This window comes from Talpa europaea (genome assembly GCF_964194135.1).
Source record: "Talpa europaea genome assembly, chromosome: 5".
In the NCBI taxonomy this organism is placed as follows: domain Eukaryota; kingdom Metazoa; phylum Chordata; class Mammalia; order Eulipotyphla; family Talpidae; genus Talpa; species Talpa europaea.
This window is the reverse complement of record NC_140071.1, coordinates 32156373-32183968: the sequence shown is the minus strand read 5'-3', so window position 1 is coordinate 32183968 and position 27596 is coordinate 32156373. Positions and strand designations below refer to the sequence as shown.

The window sequence follows — 27596 nt, the reverse complement described above, 5'->3', positions numbered from 1 at the left end:
CCTTGTTCTTCCAGTTTTATTATAAAATAAACTGGAAATAAATCAGGCAAATAAAATGCTATGAAATTCATTTTCTATAAAGAAATAACATAGGACACCCTAATATAAACACACATTAAAAAAGGAAGATCATACTAGTTTTCCAGTATATACATATATACACATATATGTGTGTGTGTTTGTGTGTCTATGATACAACTTTTTCGTCTACAACCACTAAGACTCATCATGCTAAAATTTTATGAGTCTCTTTTTTTAAAAAATAACTCAATTAACTTTCACTGAATTATGCTCACCTGAAAGTTGCCGAAACAGCTTCCCCCGGGGAGGGTCACATAGCTCACAAAGGGAGGTCCTGGAGATGGCAGTGATTCATATACCACCACACTTTCACTTGGGAATGCGGCTCTCTGCTGCTGCTTACTTTCCCAAAATTCTTGTAACATTGATACTACATTCACTGAAAAAGACAAAAAAACATGAATGAGTGTAGGGTAAGTAAAAGTATCAGGCTACTCTGCCCTCCCGCCATTAGGATTGATGATGGATCCCTGCGGTCCTGAATGCATGCTGACTCACGAGCACCTGGAGTGGGGTGCGGGCATGTGAAGGTGGGTACACCTGGGCCAAGAGACTGGGCATATAAGGCCAGGGAGGCAGAGGATGGTGTGGTGTGGAGCAGCGTGGTGTGGAGTATAGAGGAGCGCGGAGAAGTGCAACAGGGAACAGAGGAGAGCGTGAAAACACCAACAGGTCTGCTTGAAACAGTGATTAGCATACCCGGTATGGGGTGGTTGCATTGTAATCAGCTATTAGGAATGAACATACCATGATGAAAACAAAATTTTACTTGGGTATCATGTCAGTTCCAGTTTATTCTTTTTTTACTTTTTGATTTTTTTTTTTAAACTTTATTATTATTTTTTTTAATAGAGGCATGCTTTATTTATTTGTTTGCTGGTTTGTTTGTTTTGTTTATACATGCACTGGGTACAGTCAGAAGCGCGGGAGGGTGAGAGAATTCACCAGAGCCAGAGCGGGGAGCAGAGCAGGCAGAAGGACCGAAGTACACTGCTGAGGGGAGCAGCGGGCGGCAGGAGAGGTCTGCGCGTCATGTGGGACCCTCCTCTGGTGGCCGGGGAGCAGCCGGGGATCGAACCGGCGCCGCAGAGGCCGTGCGCAGTTTCGCAACCCAGCGCTCAACCGCTGCGCCACCGGGGAGGCCCTTTACTTTTTGATTTTTAAAAAAATTTATGCCTACAAGAAATGGGGTGTAGGCCAGAGGTATAGGGGGGTATGAGAGGATTCACCAGAGAAAGAATGGGGAGCAGAACAGATGGGTCTGCTGAAATACATTGCTAAGGGGAGCAGCAGATGAGACAGGAGAGGTCTGCTGAGCCATATGTGGGTTAGTTCCCTGGCCAGGCATCAGACTCAGGCTGTAATAGTGATAATGCTGAGACTTAACCCATGGAGGCCCCCTCAATTCCAGTTAAAGCAGAACAGATTATTTCTATAGTTGGGGGGTGAGGTAGGGAGTGTGCTTTCATTTATGAAAGAAAAGCTTATTTAATACAAATATGCAAATATGTACATTTCTTTGAGTATGGCTCAAGAGGTTTGTTTCACCAATTCTAACAACATTGCAAGATATTAAATTTATCTTGTAAATTAATTACTATCCTATTAAAAAGCTCATTCTTCCTTCTTTGAAAAGTTGCCTTCATAAAACTTTGCCCAGAGCTGACTCTGCAAAGCTCTTGCTCCCATGTCTCTTAGAATCTTAAACTTGCAAAGTGAAAGTCAAATTCAGAGGTAAAGATATAAGCAGTATAATTTTAATTGGGATTGACCTACTATAAGATTTAAGAGGAGAAAGGCAAAAAGAAAATTCTTTTATGCTCCTCTCCACCCCAATCTAAAGGCTAATGAAAGGCAATTGTGTAATAGGTAGGGGGTTGGAAAAAGCCATGAGTGAAACGAATAACAGGGAGACCTTGTTAAGGACCGGGTCTGTTAGAGGACTTCAGAAAACATAGTAATGGCTATAGCCATGTGTTTTAGATTAAATGACCTGTGATAGCCTGCAGAAGTTCCAGATCAAATTAGTTTGGTTTGTTTATCCTGTACTGCAAATTGAATTGTGGAAATTAACAAGGATAATAGAATTGTGGAGGCAAAAGAGACCTTACAGGTCATGCTGGCAAGGCTCTGCCTAATGCAGGAATTCCTCCCATAATGTTCCTGACAGCTGCCCATCTGGCCCGAGCCTGCACACACCAAAGGACTGGGTATTTGGCACATTTCAGGGTGCCCATTTCAGCTGCTAATGGTTCTAACAGTGAAAATGTCCTTTTGGGGAGTAAGCTGAAATCTGCTTTCCTGTAAGACTCATGTAAGTGGCCAGCTTTTCATTTCTGAGGTGTTGTGGACATTTATTCCCTTGAAGGGTAAGTGATTGTTAGACTTTTACACCACTGGCCTCTGTGGCTATCACCTGCAGCTTTATTTTATTTTTTTTTAAAGATTTATTTATTTATGCATGCAATAACTGGGGTAGAGGTGAGAGCTTCAGGGTTGAGAGGATTCACCAGAGACAGAGTGGGGAGCAGAACAGGCAGATTGACTGAAATACACTGCTGAGGGGAGCAGTGGGCAGAGAGAGGAGCGATCTGCTGCACCATGTGGGTCAGCTCCCTGGCTGGGGATCAAACTCGTGCTGCAGTGACTGCGGATAGCTTCATAGTGCTGCAGCTCAACTCCTTGTGCCACCAGGGAGGCCCCTCACCTGCATCTTTAAAGGCAGGAGGTGCTTGGGATCGTGGGCTTGGGGCACACGTCCCTAATGGCGGACAACTGGAGTGTGGTGTGGCGTGTATGAGTTGGCACACCTGAGTCTGGAGGCTGAGCATATAAGGGCAGCATCACTCAGACAGGAAGACGGCTATGGCGGCTACTGTAGCTATGAGAAGACGAATGCCGACTGTGAGAGGAAGACCAAAGAGTAAACATTTGCTGGGGACTTGATTGCTTCCAGCTTCCAAACCCCCAGTCCAGCCTGCCTGCCCTGCACATGGTTGCCACATCTATGTGAAAGCCCACCACATACTTGAAGATTGTGTGTGACACCTGCTGTTTTTGCCGCCTGGCATTTGCATCTCTCATGAGGACAGCGGAAAGGTTTTCCTTTATGAACCACATTTCTTTCAACCATGTCCTCTCTAGGGCTGAGGGGTGAGGGTCTGACCAAAGCCAGACATTTGGAGCCAATGAACCCATGACTTTTGCTGGAAATGTTGAGTGTTGCTGGGGGATAGGAGGTGTGGTGCCGCCCAAGCAAAGGGAAATACGGCTGAGAAGACAGCCAATGCTGAGAAGGGTAGAGAAAAGAAATGGAGGAGAGGTTAAGTTCTGATGGCACAGTTTGAAGCCTCGGGTTCCAGCCATACCCAAATCTAGGCTTATTGACTGGATGTTGGAGTTTTCAGAACCAATGCATCTGCTATTTCCTCAAGCTGCTTTGAATGAGTGGCTCTCACTTAAACATGAACGTGTACCAATACAGACAAGTCCTGGGTCTCCTCAAGTTCTAGATAAAAGTGTTTCTGTTCTTGCAAACATTCTTCATGTAACATGGCATCTATGCCCTTTGGCATTCTCCTGAGTGCCTTCCTGAATGTGCTTCCGAATGTTGGAGCCTGATAACTTTCAGGGAGGCAGGAGAGTTACAGTTTGACCTGGAGGCAAAATCATTGCACAGTCACCTTCTAATTGTTAACTAGACCACCTGGCTCTTCAACCACAACTTTAGGTCACGGATCAGCTTTATGGTGCATACTTCAGGCAAGTTCTGAAGATGCCGATGGAATTGGATGCCTGAGTATATTTAAAACATGCGGCGTTTAGTATTTAAGAAGAGTTTTGGGAAGGAAACTTGGAAAATGTAAGACTATCAGAGGGGATAACTGAATTAACCAATACAATCCACAGTGAAGTGATCAAAGTAAGATGGGTACTCACAGAGCTTTTTCATTCATCCAAAAATATGTGAAACATTTTTTACCCATTGGGGAAAGTCAAAATAAAACTAGAACTTTTATTTTCTAAACTGTATTTCTGCCCCCATCCTCTCCTCCCTCCCATTTCCATGGAAACAAGGAGTTCTGAGCTGGCTGACTTGTGCTGATTCTTGCAGTTGACCTCCGGGATTCAGCAGACATGGCCTGACAATTGAAACCTAAAACCAAAGCCAGCAGCCTCTTGCTCTGTTAGTCAACAAGGGCCACTAGCCTGCTGAGTTAGTTCATAGCTGAATAATGTTCAGCTGGTCACTGGAAAAAGCTGATGAAGGCACATGTTTATCTAGGTAAAATGACACAAGAATGTTTGGCATGTAAAGTTATGTGGATTAAAGAGTTGGAAAGTATGTACAAAGTAAAATTTCTGCATGAATGAAAGCAGCACTTTTCAAATTTTTCATCCCTCAACTTTAGAAGATTTCTTTGATAGCTTTATGTATGTCATCGCCTCTAAGCAGTGTAACATGTGTACGTGTGCACACACAATCCATCTCTCTATCTCTATCTCCTCTTGTCGACTGGGAAACTAGATGAATGGAGTGCACGGGGAAAAAGGCCAGCTTGCTGTTTGGAATTCTAAAGATCAGTTTATCAGAGGATGCTCCATTTATGAAGCACATGCTCCTTTATTTTTTTGTGAAAGAAAATGTGAGAAGAGGGTCAAATACTGCTGAAGAAAACCACACAAGTTTGAAGTTAGGTATCACTAAACAGTTTCGTCTCCAGCTGCAGGTGAGCTTCAGTGCTCACCCATGATCCTGCTGCCATGTTACAGAATAAACTTGGGCAACCAAGCGTGCAATATCCATTCCTGAAACTCAGGACCAATCTGCACAAGTGTACAGCACCCCTTTATTTTGCCGGTCTCCAGTGAATTTATGCTTCCTGTCCTGTGCATTGTTCTATTTAAGTCATTCTCTTGAACTCCTACTTCTAAATGTTTCCTCTTTACTCCTCAGGAGCCATAAGTATGCTAGACAATGAATTAATAAATCAAAGAATCAATTATTATAAATAAAAGACTCAACCTTAGGACTACTTCTAGTATTATTAAATTTTTACCATTATAACCAAGCAGTTAAACTGAATAGTCTACATTATGAACTCTGCTTTCTTATGTTCCATTTATTTTTAACCTGCCACAATTTGACTTTCCTCTACAATATTTGACTAAAACTGTTACAGGACAACCCCAATATGAAATGGGTTGGCCTGACTGTGGGTCCTCACCTGTGTGCTTAAAAGGGACTTATGATGAGACTCAACTGCGGTTACACACATAAAGGTTAGAGGGTTTATTTATAAGAAGGGCAAATGAAGAAAGGAAAAACTCAGAGAGAAAGAGAGAAAAATTGGTGAATGTGTCCTACCAATTCCACTGAGCTGAAACCCCAATAGCACACTGAAAACCAGCAAAAAAACCAAGGACCTCCCCCCATGGCCCACATGTCTGGTTATACACCAAGCCTGCTGCTTAACTCTACTCTCAGCTCCCAGCAATTCTCCCTTTGGTGGTGATGACATTATTGGATTTGTAGTCCTTGGTGTCTTGGATTTCTTTGGTCTGGGGGGAGGGGGTGGGGTCCATAAAACCTTGTGGAGTTCATTCAGGACATCCATTCCCCCCTTCTCCCCCCCCAAAAAAAAAACCTCTGGCAAAACTCCAATTCCTAATTTAAATCCTAATTTAACTGACCTCAAGCTGCATTTGCTAGAGATGATCAATTTCTTCTGGAAACTCTTAGCTCTCTAGACGTTTCAGACAGCATTTTCCTGTTTCTGCTTGTCTCTAATCTGTTCTTCCAGTTTCTTTGTGGATTTCTCTCATCTGCTCATCCCTTATGTTGATTTGTATAAGAATCTTGTCCTTGTCGTCTCTTGATTCCTCTTTACTGTTCTCTTTGAATGCCAGAGCTCATTTTCATGACTCTACCTACCACAATATAGGCCAACATTTCCCAAATCATCCTCTTATAACTCCACCTTTGCTATCAGATACTAACAAAGATACATTTGGATGTCACACAAATTCAACATATTCCCAAACTGACCTCATTTTCTTTTCCATAAGCTCTTCTCTTGCTTTTGAACTTTTTTTATTCCACCTGAATTTTTAAGTGATGTTATCACCTACAGTCACCAAAATCAGGACGCTTTAAACTTCATTTCCTCTTGCTGTAGCTAATAAATGGCCAAGTTTTGTCAATTCCATATCCTTAATGTCTCCTATTGTGATCACTTCCACTGAGTCCATACTGCCTGGATTGGTTCATATCATCAAATATACCACAATATCCCATTGATCGCCTCCCATCTGACCCATTCTACAGTTGTTTCCATGATAATCTCTCTGAATCTCATAATTGATCAAATCACTCACATCTTAAAATCTTACTGAGTCCTTCAGAATAAGTAACTCCTGGCAAATGTAGAAACCCTATGGTCTTGCTACTCTCATTCCAAACTTTACTCCATATCTCACACTCTCCCATACTTTTAATGCTACTGGCATATCCTTCTTTCTACTGTTAGTAGTCTTCCTGGATGGCACCTACTCATTTTTTAAGATTTCACCTCCAGCGTTAGCTCCTCAAAAATGAAAACAAAAACAAAACTATTTCTAAGTGTTGAAAGTGCAGGCCCCTGAAAAGCAGATATTACCTGGGCACCTGTAAGAAATTCAGGCTCTTAGTTCCCATCAAAGCCCTATTGAATCAGAATCTGCATTTTTAACAAGATTCTCAGGCAACTGATACAGTTTCTTGAGTTAAAGTTCGAAAAGTATTGCTTTAGGAAGATAGTGCTATCTTTATATCTCTGATCATATACCTGTTATACGACAGGCACTATTTTCTCATTTTATCCTTACTATGCTTCCTAGAAAATTATATCAGCCAAAACTTATAGATAAGAAATAAAAGATGCTCAGGGTATAATCACATAACCATTGACTCTATATTCTGCTTTCACCTCAAGTCAAGTCTTAATTATTTTAGCATTTAAGTTTATTTCATACCCATCTAGCTCCACTGGAGACAGTGATCTTTAGAAAAATAATTACAAATTTTTCTCCAACCCCACAATGTCTAGAACATAGTAGGAATGGATACATGTTAGCTGAGTATTTGAATGTCATCAAAAGTGTAGAAGACATGCTGCGTTTGTGAGGATATTTATTGGTGGGGGGCGGTATAAGGAGCTCTTATAAGAATTACTTCACTAACCTTTTCCCAGGGTCCATTTTTCCTGGCACTTTTTCTTGACCAAGTCAAATAAAGCAAGGCCAATATTTATATATTTTTCATAAAATGATTTGCCAATTTTCCAGCTTGAAACTTTATTTATTTTTTACAGATTTATTTATTTATTTATACAAGCACTGGGTACAGTCAGAAGGGCGGGAGGGTGAGAGAATTCACCAGAGCCAGAGCGGGGAGCAGAGCAGGCAGAAGGACCCAAGTACACTGCTGAGGGGAGCAGCGGGCGGCAGGAGAGGTCTGCGCGCCATGTGGGACCCTCCTCCGGTGGCCGGCGAGCGGCCGGGGATCGAACTGGCGCTGCAGAGGCTGCGGGCAGCTTCGCAACCCAGCGCTCAACCGCTGCGCCACCGGGGAGGCCCGAGCTTGAAACTTTTAAATGGAATGAGCAGCCTGTGTCCATGTGAACAAGTATGGTGATGACCCACCTTCAGTCAATATTTGCCTCAGAGAGAATTGTGATGAGGTCTCCATCTCTAGTTCTTTCTTTCAAGGAAAAAAATGGCTAAAGGAGAGACTACAAGAGGAACAAAAACAGATGACTCTCTAGACCAAGGTTTTAGAGGAGGTTTCCTGGGTAGAGGGGCATATGCATAGTCAAGGTCAGGTCTCTCTGCCTGAATGTGCCTTCTACTACAAGGTCAGGAAGCTACAGTCTGGAATTCATCCTTTACTGGCCATGTACTATTTCTCCCAACATTTAGTAAAGTTCTTTCTGAAAAGTTTCTACTTAGTCCCAATTGACTAGAGAAAAAGGACTTTATCCACAGTTAGGACAAGATAAATTGGTCATCCAGTGAATCTAGCCACCAGCCATGAAGGAGGGAGTGAATCCTCAACTGGGGACCTGAAGAGCAGATAATAGCAATTTGATGCTGAACAAGCAGAACAGCCCTTCTAACTCAGGGTTTAGCAACCAAAGGTCACTTTTTGGTTTTGCCTTTGTCATTGTAACTGATATATAACAGATGACTATACAGGTGGTCAAGTAACTGATTACTATAAAGAAATAGAATTACTAAATAGTTGAGGCTGGGGTGTGGAAGGAACTAGAGGGAGAGGAGATCATTGGAGAGATCCTGGGAATAGTGACATGAAATTCAGTTCTCTTTGTGAATTCTATTAGCTTGTAACATCTGAGGGGTAAAGAAAGTCATTGAACCTCTGAATTGACTTTGCACATTACATTTCTTAATTCTTCCACTCTACATTGCTTGTTCAAACACAAGTGATAGATGCTATTATGGACTGATCATTTATTTTCCCCAAATCCCCTACCAAATCCATGTGCTGAAATCCCAACTCCAAATAAGATGGTATTAGAACGTGGGGCCATTGGGAGGCAATTAGATTTATATGAGGTCATGAGAATGGAGCCTTTATAAGAAGAAGAAATAGTAGGACTTCCTCTCTCAATTCAGTGAGGCTACAACAAGAAGGCAGCCATTGACAAGCCAAGAAGAGTAGTCACCAAGAAGTGAATCTGGTGACAACTTGATCTTGGACTTCCCAGCCTCCAAAAGTGTGAGAAAATAAATTTCTGTGGCTTAAACCAGCCAGTCTATGGTATATATATACATATCTATAAATATATCTATATCTATATAATATATATATATAGATATATAGATATAGATATATTTTTTTTACAGCAGCCCAAACTGACCAAGACAAATCCTTTCAGCAGTTGTGAATATTTTATGTATCAACAATAAGACAATTTGTTACATAGTTTATACATATTAGTGTTTCTGCTTTCTTCTTCACTCAGTTTTAACATTTGAACATGACAGTTTTCAGAGTGGTAATTAGATTCCTAAGCAAATCTCTAATAAATGAGGTTTCCATTTTCTTTTCTCCGTCCTTTAGCTTTCTCTTTGGTTATAAAGGCCATCACTGAGGCTTTAACGAGGGCAAACAACCAGTGAAGGCATCCAACAATGTGTCACTCCTCGGCTGTCCAAACTTTGACACTTGAGCAGAAATCCTCAATTAACCAAAGCAGTGTCTTTACCTATCTCTGAAAACATCGTGCTTATTTTTGCCTTTGTTGAAGTTCTCCCTTCTACTTGAGTGTTGTTTCTTCCCCTCCCCTCTATCCATCCATACCTCAAAGGAAATACCGCCTCCTCCATCATACCTTGTTCACTGGTTCCAGCCTACATGAATCTTCTTTACTGAGCTCTATTCCATTAGTGGCCCTGTGACTTAGCACTTAATCTCTTGGAAACCATGCTAATAAAATGGATGTGGTGCTCCTGGCTAAATTTATCAAGTCAGACTTGGCTGGACTTCCTTCTGTTCAGAGGAATGAAAGGACTTGTGATAACAATTCATCTTACAGAGTCCAGCTTCCTGTTTTTAACTCACAGCAGACTGTGAGATTATAGAGGGCAGGAGCTCAAGTTTATTCTTCTATAGCTTCCTTGGTGTCCAGCACAAGGCTATTCACCTAGAAGGAGTTGTTGAATTTATTTGGAATCAGAAAACTCTACATATCTGAAAATTTCCAGTGCAATTGTCTAAAGGTGTAGAAGGTTAGGGAAATCACTGGGATTCATGGAGAGGTCAAAACATGCTTGTGGAAGAGTAAGTTTCATGTGTCAATCTCTCTGGTGCCCACAGAGCATGATCCAGTTGGAAATAGTGGAGCAGGTACAGAAAAATGAAGGCTTGTCAGAGTAGACATGTGATTGCTGGTCACTTGCTTGCTTTATGATATCTAAACTTAGAAAAATGCTAAGTGGGGATGGTGAGGACTTTTCTCTTGGAGTGCCAACGCTAAATTAATTTATGTTGACTCTCTGGGACATCTTTGAAAAGGATTGAAAGTTGCTTCTGATATCAGTGGAACAGAACACCATGATTATCCAGCAATGAGACGCTGGCATGGTCTACCTGGTGACCTTGACTTTGAGTTTAGAGCGAAAAAAAAGTTCAAGACAGGCGTCTGTTCATAAAGACCTACAATTGGATTGCAGACATAGTATATTCACAATATAATTACTGGACAAAATATTAGTGTGCTACATTGCAGAACAGAGATGATTTTATATTAGTATTTTAAACTTAAAAGTTTATAGCATAGTAATTAAATAAACGCAAGGGGAAAAGGTGGATACATATGGGCTGAAAAGATCAGGAAAAATCTTCATATAGGAGGAGGACCTAAGCTGAATCACCTCAGGTTCAGACCCAGATGTGGGGAGACAGGTGTGCCCCATGAGGAGTGAGGGTGGCATTTGACAAAAAGCGTAAGGAAAATAGTTATGTCTCATTCAAGGAATTATGTGCAGGAAGGATAGGAAAAGGCACCATAAGGAAGGGGGTACACTTTGACAAGAGGTGGAGTAAGGAGAGCTAGTTTCTCCTAAAAATTGGAAGCCAGTTCCATGATCCCTGTGCCCCAGCTTTAACCAAGTAGGGGGGACAGCCAAGCACAGAGTCCCCTGTCCTTTGTTTTTGCTAAGGTGCTGCCCTGCCTGTGGTGGTGCCTTCATGCAGAGAAAGGGTCCAGACAGTTGTGGAAAATGTACAGTTGCTCTTGTACATCTGGGTGAGCCTGAGAAGAATGCTTTCTGGGAGGAACTCGGACAGAAAACTCTGAGAAGTGGGTAGGAGATGACGCAAGCAAGGCTGTTTTTTCTGCCAGCCTAAAGGAGGCAGGAAGTCCGAGTGTCAACAACTTGACACTCAGAGCATTTTAATTCTGAAAATTCAGGGCTTGTCATTTTCATAGACTGGACATGATGGAGCCGCTAATAGGGACACATGATCTGTGTTTTCATGTGGAATTTGAGGTGAGGAGAGTGAAAATGCCCCATGGCTTATAGTGTACATTAGAGAGGAGCCCTCAAATACAGATGCTGGTTGAAACACCCCAAAAATGCATACTGCATCTTATCTCACTACTTTTTATCAACAGGCAGTTTCCCTAGTAGTTAAAAGCTTGAACTCTGATTACCTAGGTCTGAATCTGTCGCTCTCACTGCAAGACACCTACCTAGGGCCTCCCTGGTGGTGCAAGGGGTTAAGCACAGCACTACGAAGCTATCCGCAGCCTCTGTAGCACTAGTTCTATCCCTGGCCAGCCAGGGAGCTATCCACATGGCACAGCAGACCTCTCCTGCCTCGCCCACTGCTCCCGTCAGCAGTGTATTTCAGTCAGTCTGCCTGTTCTTTACCCCACTCTGTCTCTGGTGAATCCTCTTACCCCCTGCACCTCTGGCCTATACCCCAGTTCTTGTATGCATAAATAAATAAATCTTTAAAAAACAGACACCTAACTTCTCCACACTTCAGTTCTAGATGTAAAATACAGTATCTACATCACAGGTGGTGGTGGTGTAAGGCTTACATTGGAAAATGTTCAGAATAGTTTCAAACATAGAAAGCACTAGAGTGGTAGCTATTATTTGTGCAGTTAGAGAAGGTAAAGGAAGAAAGGAAAAGGCATGATTATATGCTTGCATATTGCATCTTGCTACTAAGTGTTCCTGGATTGGAAACCATGTCATTAAATATTCTAAAAATAGTCAGCAAGTCTGGAAGCTTTCTAATTGTGTACATTGTGCTATTTAATTTATTTCTAAAATATGCAAGAGTTCAGAGATGGAAAGGAAAAAAATCTTTTTTATATTTATTCATTTGTAAAGTCAACACTATCACAGTCAGAAAATGAATGGATGAAATGCTACATAAGTCTCAAAATTTGGGAACATGGAGGTTTGCCCCATTTTTCACTTTTTAATGAATCTCAAGGCAATAGATCTGTTCTTAGCAAAAACTACAAAGGAAGGTAATTATTTTAAATTAATGTTTAATCACTGCTTATGCTTCAGGAATGTAGAAATATAGTTCATTGTCCAGTTCAATTACCTAATATGAGGTGAGTCCTGCATGGAAGACAGTCATTTGTCAGCAAAAACGGATCCTAAAGTGTGTTATAAATCTACCTAAAATAAAAAAGAACCAATTGTTTTTATGCCTTCCAAGAGAAAAAATTCAAGCTGGGTGTAATTTCCCTTGCCAAAAACAATTAACGACAAATTGGAAAGACTACCATTTAAGGATAAATCATTAAGAGGCTTTCAAGATGATTCACATATTTTCAAATTGATTCTCTGCCTTTAAGCAGATGGATTTATGTTATGTAATATTTTAATATAATCTCTAATTAAATTAGCCTTAACAGGTGATATTTTAAAAGTTAATTTGTATTTTCTTTTCTAGCAATTCAATCAACCACTGTGATTTCCTAGTTTTATTGAGGAAAAAATGGAAAAGGATCCATCCCCCCAAGAGTTTAATGGGCTCAAGACTTCACACCAAGGTTCCCTTCTCACAGAATTGGTAGCAAAATGGGGTATCTTTGGGTCTTGTGCTTGGCTTGAGGGAACCCAGGACATTGATGGACCAGCCGAGGGGCTGTCTAGTGGCTTCCAACCATCCTCAGGCATTTCCAGGTTTTACCAGGCTAATGAAATCTTGCTGACAAAGCTTGTGGGTTGGCCACAATGTGCAGGAATCTTGGGCCCCTTTTTCTTTTGTGTAGACATTCTTTCAAAGGTAGCCACAGCCACACAGCAGGACTGAGACAGCTCGGAGTCTTGCTTTGTTCCCAGCAGAGGAACTTTCTTTTAGTTAATGCTCCAGAGTCAATGCCCAGCCCCTGCAGCAGCTGGCAAGCTGGTTGTGTTTCTCCTTTGTTTGCTTTTTCTTTTCTTCTGGTCTGGTCTCCATCCCCTATCCTGAATACTTTCCTGAGAGAATTATAATCCTTTGGGTTGTTTTACACAGTTAACTTCTTGGGAGATTCTCCAAAATATGAAAGCAAGATATCATTCTTTTTGCTTTAATTTTCATCTTTAGAATTAAAATTACTAAACTGTAAATCATTTGTGGGAGGAATTTAAATAACACATTTTTAAAACCCTTATATATCTTTGGAAGTGCAGGGTAATTTTTTTTTTAAAGAAAGTAGAGAGGAAAGACTATGAAGGAGCAAGGGGGAATGACAAAGTTAAATTGAAATGAAATATCATTGAGTACTGGATTAAACAGTAACAGCAAGCCTGAGTTCCCATGTGTGGCTAATATGTGCACTCTGGGTCAGATGACGTCATCCAATCACAAAAACTGCATAAAATAAAAGCCCGATGTAATCTATTTAACCAATTAGAAAGTATATATTTTTCCCATGTTCCATTAGGCATCAATATTTCATTGTAGTTAAAAGAGACTTTGTAGGACTATTGATTTTAGATAACTAAGAAGGAATCCCCACCCTGCCAAGAAAAAAAGAAACAAAATTGTTGTTTTGCTGACCAATTCTGTTTAGCTAAAATGATCAAATCTGTGCAAATGTGAGTTTAGTCATTAAATGAAAGTTCTTAAGGACCCCACTGCAGCAATCTACCTAGGGTTTATGTACAAGGGACAGAGATTGCTTGGTTCTAAAGAGCAAGGCGCATAGCCTTTGGGGACCCACACTAAAGGCCAGACCTAGGAGAGACATAGGATTAGCAACTAAGTTACGGTGCCAATGTGGGGCATCGCCAATCACGCAGTGTTCTGGGGAAGTTGTCCAAGGTAGCTGTGTTTATTTTTGGAGCCTCTTTTCCTATGGAGGTTTCTGTCTCACCTGACTGTTACTTAACCTGTGTGCAACTCAGTTGTGATCAAGGTGCCAGTGGAGGAAGTCTTAGAAGGCATGATTGAAATGAAACAGTTTATTTCATCATAAACAATGGGAAACATCTAACACCTAATAATGGGAAAAAATATAACATCCTTTTAATGAAGGAGAAAACCAATGCACAACCAGAAAATGTCTGTTGTGTACCTGCTCGGTGCCTGGTGCTGTGGGGGGCACCTTGGGTTACACAGAAGTGCAAGGTATGGCTCTGCCTTCTTGGGACTTCCTATGTAGCTGTGGATAAAAACATGCCCGCCAAGCTATAACTCATTGTACAAAACCATACGAGAGAAATGTAAACTACACAGGACAGGCGGATGTGCCAGAGGAGTGGTGACTAGATGATGGGTCCCTGCAGCTGCCTAAGTGGATGAGATCAAAATAGGGATCAACTGATTATCATCGCAGCTGGGAAAAAAAAAGCAAAACCATAACTCAAATAGCATTCCATGGGCACCAGTGAGAGAACACAGAGAGACTCAGGGAGTGCCTTGCCTGTTTTGTCAATATTGAACTTCCAATGGGATTCTTTTTTTTCTTTTTGTTAAAATAGGATTGTTTTAACTATCTTGATAGAGTAAGTTTTTGTGAGCATTTGAACACAGAGGAAAAGAAATCAGAGCCTTTAGGGTTAAAACTTCAATATGAAATGTATTAAATAAAGAAGATTCTTGTATGAAAGGCTTCTAAAGTTGTCTTACATTTCTTAAATCAATCTGTAGCACATAATCAGTAAAACCGTGTCATTTAAACAGAAAAATCATATGCTTAGAAACTCACCCTCGTGCAGCTGTATCCTATTATGGGCTGTAACTTAACACATGAATTTCAGAAGTTGTTAAAGTTGAGTTCAGGCTAACAAATCTCAACTGTTAAAAAAAAAAGCCTGTGGTGAGATGAGACAGCAGACCATGAAGAGGTATCAGATTTGATCACAGAATGGATGTCAATCAAAATTTTATTTTGATTTGTTTAATCTCATTTTCATACTAAGAAATAAATGTATTAGGGCAGATGTGGCCACTCGTGATCAAAAAATTAAGGCTGATATTTTCAGTATTTGAAGTCTTCACACTGTATAGTTACTAAATTAAAAAGAACAGGATAGTGCTTAAGTCAGTAATAGCTGAAAATGAAATATGCATTTTTCTCTGAGCATAAATTCAGATAAAAAAAGACATATCCTGTAGTAAATAAAGTAAAATTAGTATTTAAATAGGCTTCAGTGGAACAGACTCCCACAGTTTAGATGCCACAATTAGCAGAGTTCAATTATTGTAATTAAGATGTTATCATTAATGTAAAATGAACTATGCAGCAGTGGAGGTTTTTGGTTTTTTTTTCCTAAACTATATTTTTTCAGGCACACTTTATGTAGTGGAATGCAATGCAATATGTGTAGGGATTTTACTGCATAAGTACCTTCATCCCTTACATCCTACTCTGTGAAATGCAAAATCCATAAATGTATCATCAAATTCATAGATTTCAGGTAACTACACCAAGAGGCAGAGGATGGAGAAAATACATGACTCTTGAGGATTTTTGCTCTCATGTTGCATACAGCCAGATTCATGTTTACAAAGATATTTTTAAATAAAAATAAAATGTACTTTTTATAAATAAAATGTACTTTTTTTATGTGTTCACCTATCTGATGTAATAGAACCTTTTATGCATAAAAATGTTCCCCTAAGTTGAAGAGGTAATGTAAATATGTGAGAAATTTCCTCCTACCTGTGCAATGTTTGGAGAAGTTTCAAGTCTATTTTTTCATTATAAAATTTGTGGAAACATGTCAATGAAATCTATCATGTCACTTTGTAAGAAACTTAAGCATGCTCATGGCTGCAGTGACAACTAAGCTACTTTTCAACAATCTGAGAACTTTTGCCTTGACCTTGGCCTTCACTTAGAAAAAGTGGTTTCTTCCCTGGGGCAGGCTCACATTCACAAATCTTGTATCTTGCCTGAATAGACAAAAGGAATCTTGCTGTGAAAAAGCTAGTTCTCTCCAGCCTGGTGTCAGGAAGTGTACTTCCAACAGATGTCAATATAATCTTTTCCCGAAAGCAACATAGGCCATAAACTTCCAGAACTAATCTAGGATCACTGTAAACTCCAATGGCTCCCCATTGCCTACATTTCAGTGTGACTCCACCTGCCTTCTCAGACTTGTCTCCACCTCCCTCAATGCATCGATTTTTTTTGCATTGCCTGATCTGGCTTTGGACAAGTTCTCTCTCCTCAAAGATGCCCTTCTCTCTTATACCCTTGTTCAGATTTGCCTATTGAATGGGTTTTCTCCTTACTTTCAGAAAAGTTCAGGTCTCTACCTCCTCTGTTTTCCAAACAGTTATTGATCTAACAGCATGACTAATATGTAATATAGCAACTTTAAGAGGCAATGTTTTGTAATGACTTCAAGGTGAGTTGGAAGAGCAAACCCTGGCTCTTTTACTTACAAGCTGTTGTAACCTTGGACAAGTCACCTTAACTGCCATAATGCATCTGAGTTCCCTCACCTATCGATAGCAACAGTACCCACATAACTGGCTTGCTGTGAAGAATAAATGTTCCTAGCATAGTGCCCATCTTCACACGATAAGGACTTGACATCTGAGTATTACTATGAATGGATGAAGAAAGAGTCCAAAGATGGCAGATAAGACTATTACCTGCTCTTATAATTTGAAAGAGTTAAGACTCAGATTAGAATCTGAAAGTGCAAGCATCTTGAAATCATGTGGTGGTTTCCTTTGAGAAAACGTATGAGGAATTGTCAAACAGTGGCAAACAAATAGTAAGCTCACATATACTCAGAATTGCTGACAGGGGCTGGTTTTTAGAATAGCTCATCTTTGGTTGCTAGAATTTGGACATGACACATGAAAAGAAACTGGATATTACACAAAGCCAAGAATGGAGAGCAGCTTGGAGATACGCCTTAATTTCTCTGCAGAGACATTCTGTTTGGTGGTGCAGGGATTCCCAGTGCTACTTGGTACAAGATGGAGACTTGCAGATAGTGGAGAACAGCCCACTGTCGATTTGCATAAACCTCAAATGCCTTTTCATTTGAAAAGTGAAATAGGGAAGGGGGGGTGGGCATGGTACAGAATTCTTTTCCTTCCAGGAAAGGAAATAAAAAACAAATCACAACTTTGCCAGATGAACACTTTGTCTAAAAGAAATGAGAGGTTTAATGCTTGCAAAATGTCACTTGGAGGGACTCCTTGGCTGAGAAAAGCAAATTTTATTTAATTAAGTGAATGATACTAATCCTATGTGCATCTGTCTCAGACCAGAAAAATTCTGTTGGTGCGTCTCTTGGCCAACTTGAAGGAAAAACTCCATGTACTATTGCTTGTTCTTAACAAGTCAGAAGCCAACTGAGGGCAACAGATTAATCAAATGATCCTCTGCATCTTCTCTACTGTGTGTTTCCAAAAATGAAGAGAGAAAAATGCCTTTGCAATTATAGGAGAGATATTTAGAAAAAGACCTCTGAGTGATTTTTGTTCTTCTTTGTTCAGCTGGGCTGGATTTTAAAAATTTGTGGATTGGTTTTTCATCTTACAGGAAAGCAAGGTAGCAATTTTTCTTAAGGAATTGGCAGTGACATGTGCTTAGTTCTTTCTTTCTGGCAGGAAGCAATTGGACTGGGCTGGGGGCAGAGAAGTCAGGAACTTCTAGGAGAGGAGGCTCAGAATCTGCCATTCAAGGCTGATGGCAGCTTTTTACAGGCTGTGTAAAACAGGAGTGTGGCGGCAGCAACTTAGGGGTTGGCCAAAGAAAATGACTCCTCATGCTAACCTCTGCCATGTGCTAGATAGGTTTCCAATGTCTGGCATGGCCCTCAGGCAGATGTTTTATATCCTTTTCCAGAATGTAAGAAAGCTCGTGCCCATTTATTCCAGGAGGATAATAAGTGTTTGAATGTTTTGATGGTATGAAAAATCCTGGTACAAAATTTGCCATTTGGGGCCTCCCCGGTGGCGCAGCGGTTGAGCGCTGGGTTGCGAAGCTGCCCGCAGCCTCTGTGGCGCCGGTTCGATCCCCGGCTGCTCCCCGGCCACCGGAGGAGGGTCCCACATGGCGCGCAGACCTCTCCTGCCGCCCGCTGCTCCCCTCAGCAGTGTACTTGGGTCCTTCTGCCTGCTCTGCTCCCCGCTCTGGCTCTGGTGAATTCTCTCACCCTCCCGCGCTTCTGACTGTACCCAGTGCATGTATAAACAAAACAAACAAACAAACAAATAAATAAATAAATAAAACATGCCTCTCTATAAAAAAAAAAAAAAAATTTGCCATTTGGCTTATGAGAGGGGATCAGCGGTATAATATATTCACACTTTCTAAGGCATGCAATAGATTTAGAGGGATCGTCTATTCTAGCGTAAATAAGAGGCAATGAAACAAATTTAGCCTCTTTGTTAATGAATGAAAACATATAAAAAAGGACTCCAAAAGTCTGGATGGAAGAATAAAATGTACACTTTTATTTTAACACTTTTCTATTTTATTCTCTCTGCGAAACTGTAAACAATTGCTGGAATTTAATTCAGTTTAAAAAGTGGACCCCAGGGGCCTCCCTGCTGGCGCAAGGGGTTAACCACCGCAGGGAGCAACCCACATGGCACAGCAGATCTCTTCTGCCTCATCCCTGCTCCCCTCAGCAGTGTATTTCAGTCAATCTGCCTGTTCTGTTCCCCACTCTGTCTCTGGTGAATCCTCTCACCGCCCTCCCCCCCCAACATCTCTGGTCTGTACCCCAGCTCTTGCATGCAAAAATAAATCTTTAAAAAAAAAAAGTGGACCACAGAATTTTGGATTAAACTTCTAAAATTCACAATGAGCTCAGTGAAAAACTTTCCCTCTGCTTCTTTTCATTGATTCCACTAGCTAAACCCTCATTATAAGACCACTGGTCCTGTGCAGTTTATCTAAAGTTTTAGGCAGGTCAAGAGCCCTTTTGCCTTTCACTAGTAAATTCTGTGTTATTGTAAGAAAGAGACATTCTTTCCTTCCCTTTTGACTTAAAGAAACATCACATGCGAATAGTCTCTAGGCTAGACTGGGGGAGAGAGTGATTTTTATTAGTTCTAACAGCTATTGACACTTCCTTGAAGACAATATTGGTGAGAGCGCAAGAGAAAGAGAGAGAGAGAGAGAGAGAGAGAGAGAGAGAGAGAGGAATTTTTTCTTTATGCCTGAGAGAACAGATTGGTTACAATTTAATTTCTAAGAAGAAAAATTTATAGAATAAAATGGTCTAACATTTCTTTCTTCATCACACATGAGAAATATAAACCAAAGGGACATCTGGAAACTAACATTATTCAGCAATCAGAAGGCAAACCATTGATGTTTGATGGAGACAAACATAACGAAATCCACAAAGAAACCTGTAACCTATTGAAGTAAAAAAAAAAAATCCATATGCATTTTACCTTTTGGGCAGTTCCATAGCAAAGTTCTATTTCAGAAGCCCTTTGTAATGCGAAACCCACTGTAGATAAGATACAACTTGAAGATAGTCTGTTTTGCAGCAGCAAGAAATCAAATTGGTTCCAGAAACAAAGTTACATGACAAATGGTTTAATAGTATTGTTAGAATTGGAAACCTTGATTGAATTATTTTTCATAGTCATTAAAAAAATATTTTGAAATAACTTTGCCATAGACATTTAGATTTCTTGGGGGGTGTGGGAGGAGGGTATTGATGAAGAGAAATCTTATTTTATTGGTATTTTACTGAAGTGTTATAATTTATCACCAAAATTCAAGTCCTCAGTGGTGATTTATTGTTAGTTTTTGTTTGCAACAAAAATTTCAACAAACACAAAACTTGTTTTAACAGAATCTATTAATCAATGTTAATAGCTTAAGCAGGTTAACAAATAAAGGGAAATATTATTATCATACTCAAGTTATTTTCAGTTTTAATCTTAGTACCAATCAGCCTTGCTTTACTTAAATCAGCATCTGGAAAAGTTCACTACATCTTAGATGAGCCTTAGATTTTTAGGCAAGACTTCTAAATGGTTAGCAAGTTCTATCATTGACAAAATAACCCAGTGACCAATACCCATAGCTGAAATGAAATGATTCATCTGACTGAAGTCAGGAACAAGTTAAATATCACTCTGACCACAGCACACGACTACAGAGATTTAGGAGAAATCATGCTTAAATAGGATGTGACTAGGCGTTTAGGGCTATTTTCTAAAAAAGTAAAAAAAAAAAAAAAAAACACAACTTTTTCCCTTTCAGTACTTACAGTCTTTGAAGACCAGAGCTGGGTCTCTGTGAGGCAAGACTTGGGCAATGATATGTCTCAGGGACTCCAAGGTTCTGTCCATCTTGAGTCTGCCTGTGCGCGCTTGCTGCACAGTGTCCTCATGCCTGAATTCTTGCAGTCCTGGACTGAATTTGTGCAGCTCATTGATGCACAGGATTACCAAAGAATCCCTTTTAACATCTGCCAATCAGACATTTCCCAGAATCTAAAGACCCCACAGGGGCCCCTCCTCCTAGGCTCACTTATCTTTGTTGTATGCTGAGCTAATTAGCTCTAAAGGCTGGCTGACAGGCGAATTCCCATTGCTTCCTTCTGTTAAACACACCCACCTACAGGCTAGTTGGGGAAGTTCCGGAATCATGGAATAGCTTTCCTCTCCAACCAGATTTTGCCTGAATGGTGTGCAGCTTTCTGACGTGGCTATTTCTTCTGGTCCCTCAATTTCAACTGTGCTGCCCCCAACTACCTAGAATCAAGAAGGTTGTTTCTCAAGGAAATTTCCATAGTAACAAAGGAGTTTCCAGCTCTGGGCTTCAGGCTCATAATCAGAGTAACTTAATTCTTTCTTGATAAAGAAGAGCTATAAAGATTGTGGATGCAGGCAGGCATCAAAGGGTCACTTCTATTTGAATCCAGGAGCATCTTTTTGGGAACCTGGTTGTAAGCCCCCCCCCCCCATTATAGTCATATTTGAGAGGTATCAGCAAGTCAAATCTGGGACACTTACAACTTGCCTGGGGATACTTCTTTCCCTATTTACTCTTCAAGACAAATCATTCCCAAGATTGACTTTAATTCTGATATCATGCACTCCTCGCTCTCATTTTATGTTATTCCTCTCTGTTAAAAATTTCAGGAGAAGCAAAACAAACAAACAAAAACTTAGCAAAAGAATATAGTGGCCATTAAAAGATCTTAAGAAAACAGCTTTTTTTTTTTTAACCAATGTGCTACACGTCTCACAACAATGCTAAATGTTTTTCCACAGGAGACAGAAATATAAGTCATGGTAATCCATTGAAGTAATAAGGATTCTGTCAGAGACAAAAGACTGTAACCTATGTGGAAGGGTTATTGAGAACTTCTTTATTTTTTAGAAAAATATTGTTCAAGGCTAGGCACAAGAGATTCTTTCCACATTCTAGATTCCATAATTATGTTGCATTATGTGATTAAGTGAAACCAGTCCTTTAAAGATTATATAAAAATAATGTTTTCCATGTGATAAGCTTCTCCAGCTCGTTGGTAGGAGGGTGAGCTTAATAAAAGGAAACAGAAGGAACAGAGCTGCAGTAGTAATTCCTATTATAATGATCACACTTAGCAAGCACCCACAGGGAGTGTGTGCCACACACGACAGAGACACAGAGCTGTGCAGTGCGGATAGTATTGTAAAAAAGAACTTGAACGTAGTAGCACTTCATGTTAAGATACTTGTTTAGGGTCCCAATGTGTGCTTTCATGGGTTGTTCAGAATGGGAAATTGCCTGTGTCCTCGCCATCTAAGAGTTTATAATTTAAAACAGAAACTAGACATTCTATGGACAGAAACTATTATACATTGACTGGTCACAAAGTACAAATAAATGAGTATTTTCTGTGTGATATTGAATTGGAAGCCAAGATGTTCAAGATTTTTGATACAGAAACAGGAAAAGTAATATAGAATTTTTAAAGGAGTGAGGCTGATAATATAAAACACAGGAAAAAAAAGAAATGATTGAGGCTGCGATTTCAATCAACAAATGGGCCTTTATATGGTATTAAATTTAATTCAAGTAGTACATAGAAATATTTTCGTTGTGTAAAGTAGTGTAGGGAGCACTGAATTTGGAATTAGTAAGACTCGGAATTCAATTTTTGTTATGTGTCTAACTTAGTGGAAGTCACTTGTCTTTGCTGGGCTCAGAGATCTCAGCTACAAAACTAGGGGGTTGAACTAAATGGTCTCTTTTAGATCTAGCTTCTACGATCCTGTGGTTATATTACAAATAAGCAAAGATATTATCAAAACTTTTTTTTCAAATTGCAACTTCAGGAAAAGTTCCTGCTTTATTATTCCAAATAATTTTTCCCATGTAAAATAAATGTCCTATTAAGACTTTTTTAATCTTTGGGGTAGTCATGCATTTATTTCCTAAAAGCTGAACTGGTCTTCAAACAAATCACTTGTATTCCTATAATTTCATATCCTTTTATTAATACAAGAGACACAAAGAAATAGGATAAATTCAAATATACTCACACCAATGCTAGTAACTAAAATGAAAGATATGAATGTGTTAAGAAATTAATTTTCAACCTTCACAAGACTTTTTTATAAAAGTGGCAAACTGAGCATCTTCTTAGAAACCCCCAAGACAACTTTGCCAAGATAATTTCACAAAAATAACATAATCTTTAATGAATTATACTTTAAGAAATGAAAAGAGAATTCTAGAAAGGTGGATTTTACAAGCTCTCATTTGAATAGTTATAATTTCTTCTTTCCCATTAAGCTTCATCTTTTAGTAGATGTTTTTTAAAACCCTGGCTTATGTATTTTTTCCTTCTCTGCCCACAACGATTTCTCCTCTTCAAAGTCTTTTGCTCTAGAAAAACAACTAGCTGGTTTCTCACTATTCTCTTTTGATATAGAAATGGAAGAGTCTGAAAAACCCCTGTGCCATGTGTCTATTTTTAGTGCAGATGCTATATAGTTCACATGTTAGATTTCACTATCAACCACAACCACCTGAGGCAAATGCTAGCAGAAAAATTAAAGAATTGAAACAACGGCAGATGACTATGATGAAAACCAAAATGATGTTTTCATAATTCTTATCAGACTAATACCAAGTATAGAGAGTTTGGGGAAATAGAAAGGCTCATGTAATAGCACACAGTCCAAGCCCCAGGGAATACAGAGACCTCTGAGAATATGTCAAATCAAGGTCAATATTTTGCACCATTTTATGCACAATGAGACAAAAATGTCTATGGCAATGATTTTTTTCTGATAAGGGAAAGAAAACTCATTCCTATTGTTAGGGAGAAAGGCATCCTCATAACATTTTTGCTGTTAAATGGTTCCTTACAGGTACACAAATGATAAAAAGATGGGAGTCACCAATTGAAATAAACTCCAGATTGTTAGAAAACATAACCAATGCATCAAAGAATCATCTTTAGTTAACAGCAGGAAGGAGCCTCCAATATCCTCCTGGACTCCCCACAACATAATCTGCTATGTTCAGAAGAGGCTAGGGTAGGTAAAGCAAGAGAGTGGTAATGATGGGGAAGCTGCAGTGAAATTGCTGAGACGCCAGTCTTGAAAGTTTTCAGAACAAGACATGCGGACACCAAAGACTAAATCTGCAGTAATCGGGCCTGAGCGAATCAATATATAACCATTCATCTCTAGAGAATCAGGTGATTGTGGAAGGGAACAGATATTGATTGAGTTTCAGGAAAGTTATTTTTCCTGAAATAATTTCTTTGTTTACTTGCTAATGCCTCAATTCTTAAAAATGTATAATTTAAGATAGAGTAAATAAAGGATAGCTAGTTGGAGTCATGTAACTAAATGGATTAAAAGAGAGAGCAAATAGTTTATAAAAACAATGGGAAATGACTGACATCATGTCCTTCCAGATTCCAATGGGAGTTGGGTAGGGGGCATGGGAAGGGCCAGAGCTGCCTGGGGCATTTGTGGGAGGGAAAATGGCCAAGAAGAAATGGAATTTGCAGCGGTAATGACTGGCTAATGACTGTTCAGTGTCAGCTTTGTTTAACCTCAAATAGGAAGAGACCAGTGGGAGAAATAAATGGCTGGGTAACATCAACTCTTGACAGGGAAGGAACAAGTCAAAGGAATGGAATGGTTGCTCATTGTTACTTTGTTTACTCTCAACTAAGAAAGGACCAAAGAGATGTTTTAATCAATGTATTTAAGAGCCGGTCAATTAGAAAGGCAACTTCAGATTATTAGACAAAAGAAATTTAAAATCGCAGGCTACATAAAAACTTGATCTTGGACATTTGTTCATTGGTATTTCATTACAATTAGGAAATCATCAATAAGTATTAATCTGTTGAACTACATGAACAAATATGAAACTGATTTTATCTCATTTAGAGATTACAGAAATATGTTTCACTTTCATAGAAAATTATGAAAAATGCTTTTCTAAAATAATACCCCCCATGCAGATAAAGCCACTAGTAAAGTGCCTCTTATTTTCCTGAGCAGAGCTAACACTCTTAAACAGAAAACACTTTGAAAGCAAATCTCTCATTTATCTAGGACACATACAAACACATACCTCTCTCTCTGACATCCTGAATGTGCCCCAATCATCTTTATTATTTTTTTAATGGTTTTTCTTTTCATGGGGTAATTAAAAAAAATTTATTGAACATTGACTTATTCCACTGTATAGAACTCAGGTATACAGCATTATGATTGCCACCCAAAGCCTGGTTTCTATTTTCTACCATGCAGTTGACCCCTTTACCTGAGAATCCAATCTCCCTGAGCCCATGTCATCTTGGATTGTTTTATGTGCTCTGTTATTCAGCCTTATATTGGTTGATCTCCAAGGGAAATAACATTGATTCTTTAAGAAATACTCTAGAGACAAAAGAGATCCTTGAGGGAGCCTTTGCTAGTTCCTGGGCCTACACTTCCAGGATAAAGTCAGTTATGTAAAAGTGGGAGAATTTGGAAGCTCAGATGTGTAAGATTGGAGATAAGGACACCAAACTCTAGGGTCACTAGATATGTGTTTTGTGAAAGCTGAACTGATTACCTTAAGTGTAACTGGCTGACTTCCAGCGTAATATGTGTGTATTTTGAAAAGGATAGTTTAAATTTTTTTTGTTTTGATTTTGGAGTGGATTTAGCCAGCAACCTTTACATTTTCATAAACGTTAATCTAATTGTTTATGCCTCTCCCTCTCCCCACATTTTACCACAAAAATCTCCCCCTCCCCCCACTCCCCCTATTTAGGACAGGAATTTATTATGTTGGGTAGTCAGGAGAAAACTACACAAATTGTGGCTATCAAGTGATCAGACTGATCCTGAGAGGCATGGAAACTCCAGCTGAGACTGAGTCAGTCTTCATTGGACTTGCTGTGGAGGAGACACACACCCAGTCTGCACCGGCTAACTGGAACTACCTTTTCTTCTTTAGCTAAAGTAATGTTTCTGGGGATATGAGTTGAATGAGATGTTGAAATCTTTGCAACATTAGTGAGCAGATAAAGAATGAAAAAAAATTATTATTAGATTAAAACAAACCCAGGGAGAATGTTGATTGGTTATAAACAAATAACTTAAACCGGAGGTTAGCTAGCTGATGGAGATCTTAGGTTCAAGCAAGCCAGTAATTTCACAGCTCCATATATTTTAGATGGAGCTTCCTGTAAAGACTGCATCATTAGTATACTCTTAATTCAATTCAGGCCACATTTCTGGTTATGCTTACATTAAGATAAAAGCCTGTGCCCATCCATTTCACACTGTAAACTATAATTTCCATTTTACTTCCTATGCAGCCCCAACCAGAGCACTGCATTTAGCATGCATCTTGCTGACACAGAAGAAACATTATTTCTTTTGAAAATTTGTTTAAAGGAGAAATAAGAAACTATAAAAAGAGGGCTGGGACTTTTTTCCCCCCACAAATTGAAACTGAAGAAAGACCAGGTTAGAGGGTAATATATTCTTCTTATCTTCTTAAGGTAACTCAGTAGCCTTGAGTTCAAGGAAAAAAAACTTCTCCAAGGCCAACCATTCTGCTGCCATCCAATTTGCCCATGAAAAATTAGAAAAGTTCCAGTTAGGACTTTCATCTGTGGATATGGGTTTTCTTGGGTTTGTGAGATGAAAAGACTTATGGGAAAGTCATTGTTTTCTTTTCTTTTTTTAAGATTTATTTATGCATACAAGAACTGGGGTATAGGCCAGTGGTGTGGGGGGTGAAAGGATTCACCAGAGGCAGAGGGGAACAGAACGGGCAGACTGACTGAAACACATTGCTAAGGGGAGCAGCGGGCTAGTCAGGAGAGGTCTGCTGTACCATGCGGGTTGTTCCCTGGCCTGGCTGGGGATTGAACTCAGGCTGCAGTGGCTGTGGATAGTTTCATAGGTTGTATCTTAACCCCTTGCGCCACCAGGGATGCACGAAAGTCATTGTTTTCTAAAAGGGGAGAAAACTTTCTGGAGGATAGGACTTTGAACTTGGACCTCTTGTGAGATTGTGAGTACTGTCTTCTCTCACACGTCTACAGTACCAGAAAGACAAGTCAAAGGTCATGGTCCCTAGTGAATTTGCAGAAGAAACCATTGGGCTCAACACAAAGTTTGTTTTCCTCTACTCAACCTCAATTGTACTCACTCAATGTGACTTTGGGCAAGCAATTTAACATGTAAAAGTGTTTACTTAGCCCTAAAATAAAAACAACAAAGAATCCCTAAAACACTTGCATGATATAAGAATATTTGATTCCAGGTTTTCTTAACCTTAATACTTAGGACACTGTAGAAACAAACTAAGATTCTTTCCAGGTCCCTTCAATTTATTCCAACACTGGCAAAGTTCCCTTTGTTCTACCCTTTCCTCCTTTTAAAATCAAATTACTGCCCTTCTTAAAAACCTACAATTATTCCTTTTCCTAATAAGTCAAGTTGGACTTAAAAAAAAATTCAAATTCCTCTTTAGTTTGTCCTTTGCTAAACAAACACTATTTTCCCAACTACAGCATAATGAGGGTACTACATTCATTGCTGGCTTTCAGATTTTATGCATGATTTCCTCTTTACAATCTCTCTCTTTTTCAGTCTACCTATTCAACCAAATCCTCCTTCTCTCTCGAAAATTCACCAAATCACTCTGGCCTTCTACTCATCCACAGTACTTGGAATTTCCTCAGCATGCCTCAATGATGCCAGGCTCTTTAGTAGTCTGCTTTGTAACTGTGTGTCTTTATTCTCATCTCTCCAAATAGAGGACACTTTCAGCTAGCAGAAATTCTTTAGACATTCGTGTACTTCCTCCTGATATCATTCATATGATACCAAACAATTGGAAACTGATGTGTGAACATGTATTTTTTTCCCCCTAAAAGTAAGTTAACCCTCTTATACCCACTGAAAGTTTATCGTAAGCATTTAAAAAAAATTGTTTAGTTCAAGTGGTTATTTTTAAATGGAAGCAGGTAGTATTATGATATACATTCCCATTAATATGTATTATTAGTATTATGAGATATGCTCC

The 27596-nt window shown here is 39.5% G+C and overlaps 1 protein-coding gene across 1 annotated transcript in view; it reads right to left on the bottom strand.

Moving 5' to 3' along the window:
• Positions 1 to 20563, bottom strand: part of LIX1 (limb and CNS expressed 1) — a gene marked incomplete at its 3' end in the record, with an annotated part of 50319 nt that extends 29756 nt beyond the window's left edge. The window contains exons 1-2 of the mRNA XM_084233403.1: positions 20314 to 20563; positions 297 to 460 (exon numbers count right to left, since the gene is read on the bottom strand). Of these exons, the coding sequence (XP_084089529.1) occupies positions 297 to 460; positions 20314 to 20395 (246 nt within the window). The 5' untranslated portion in view covers positions 20396 to 20563. The remainder of the gene's footprint in view (positions 1 to 296; positions 461 to 20313) is intronic.
• Between the last annotated feature and the right edge of the window lie 7033 nt (positions 20564 to 27596).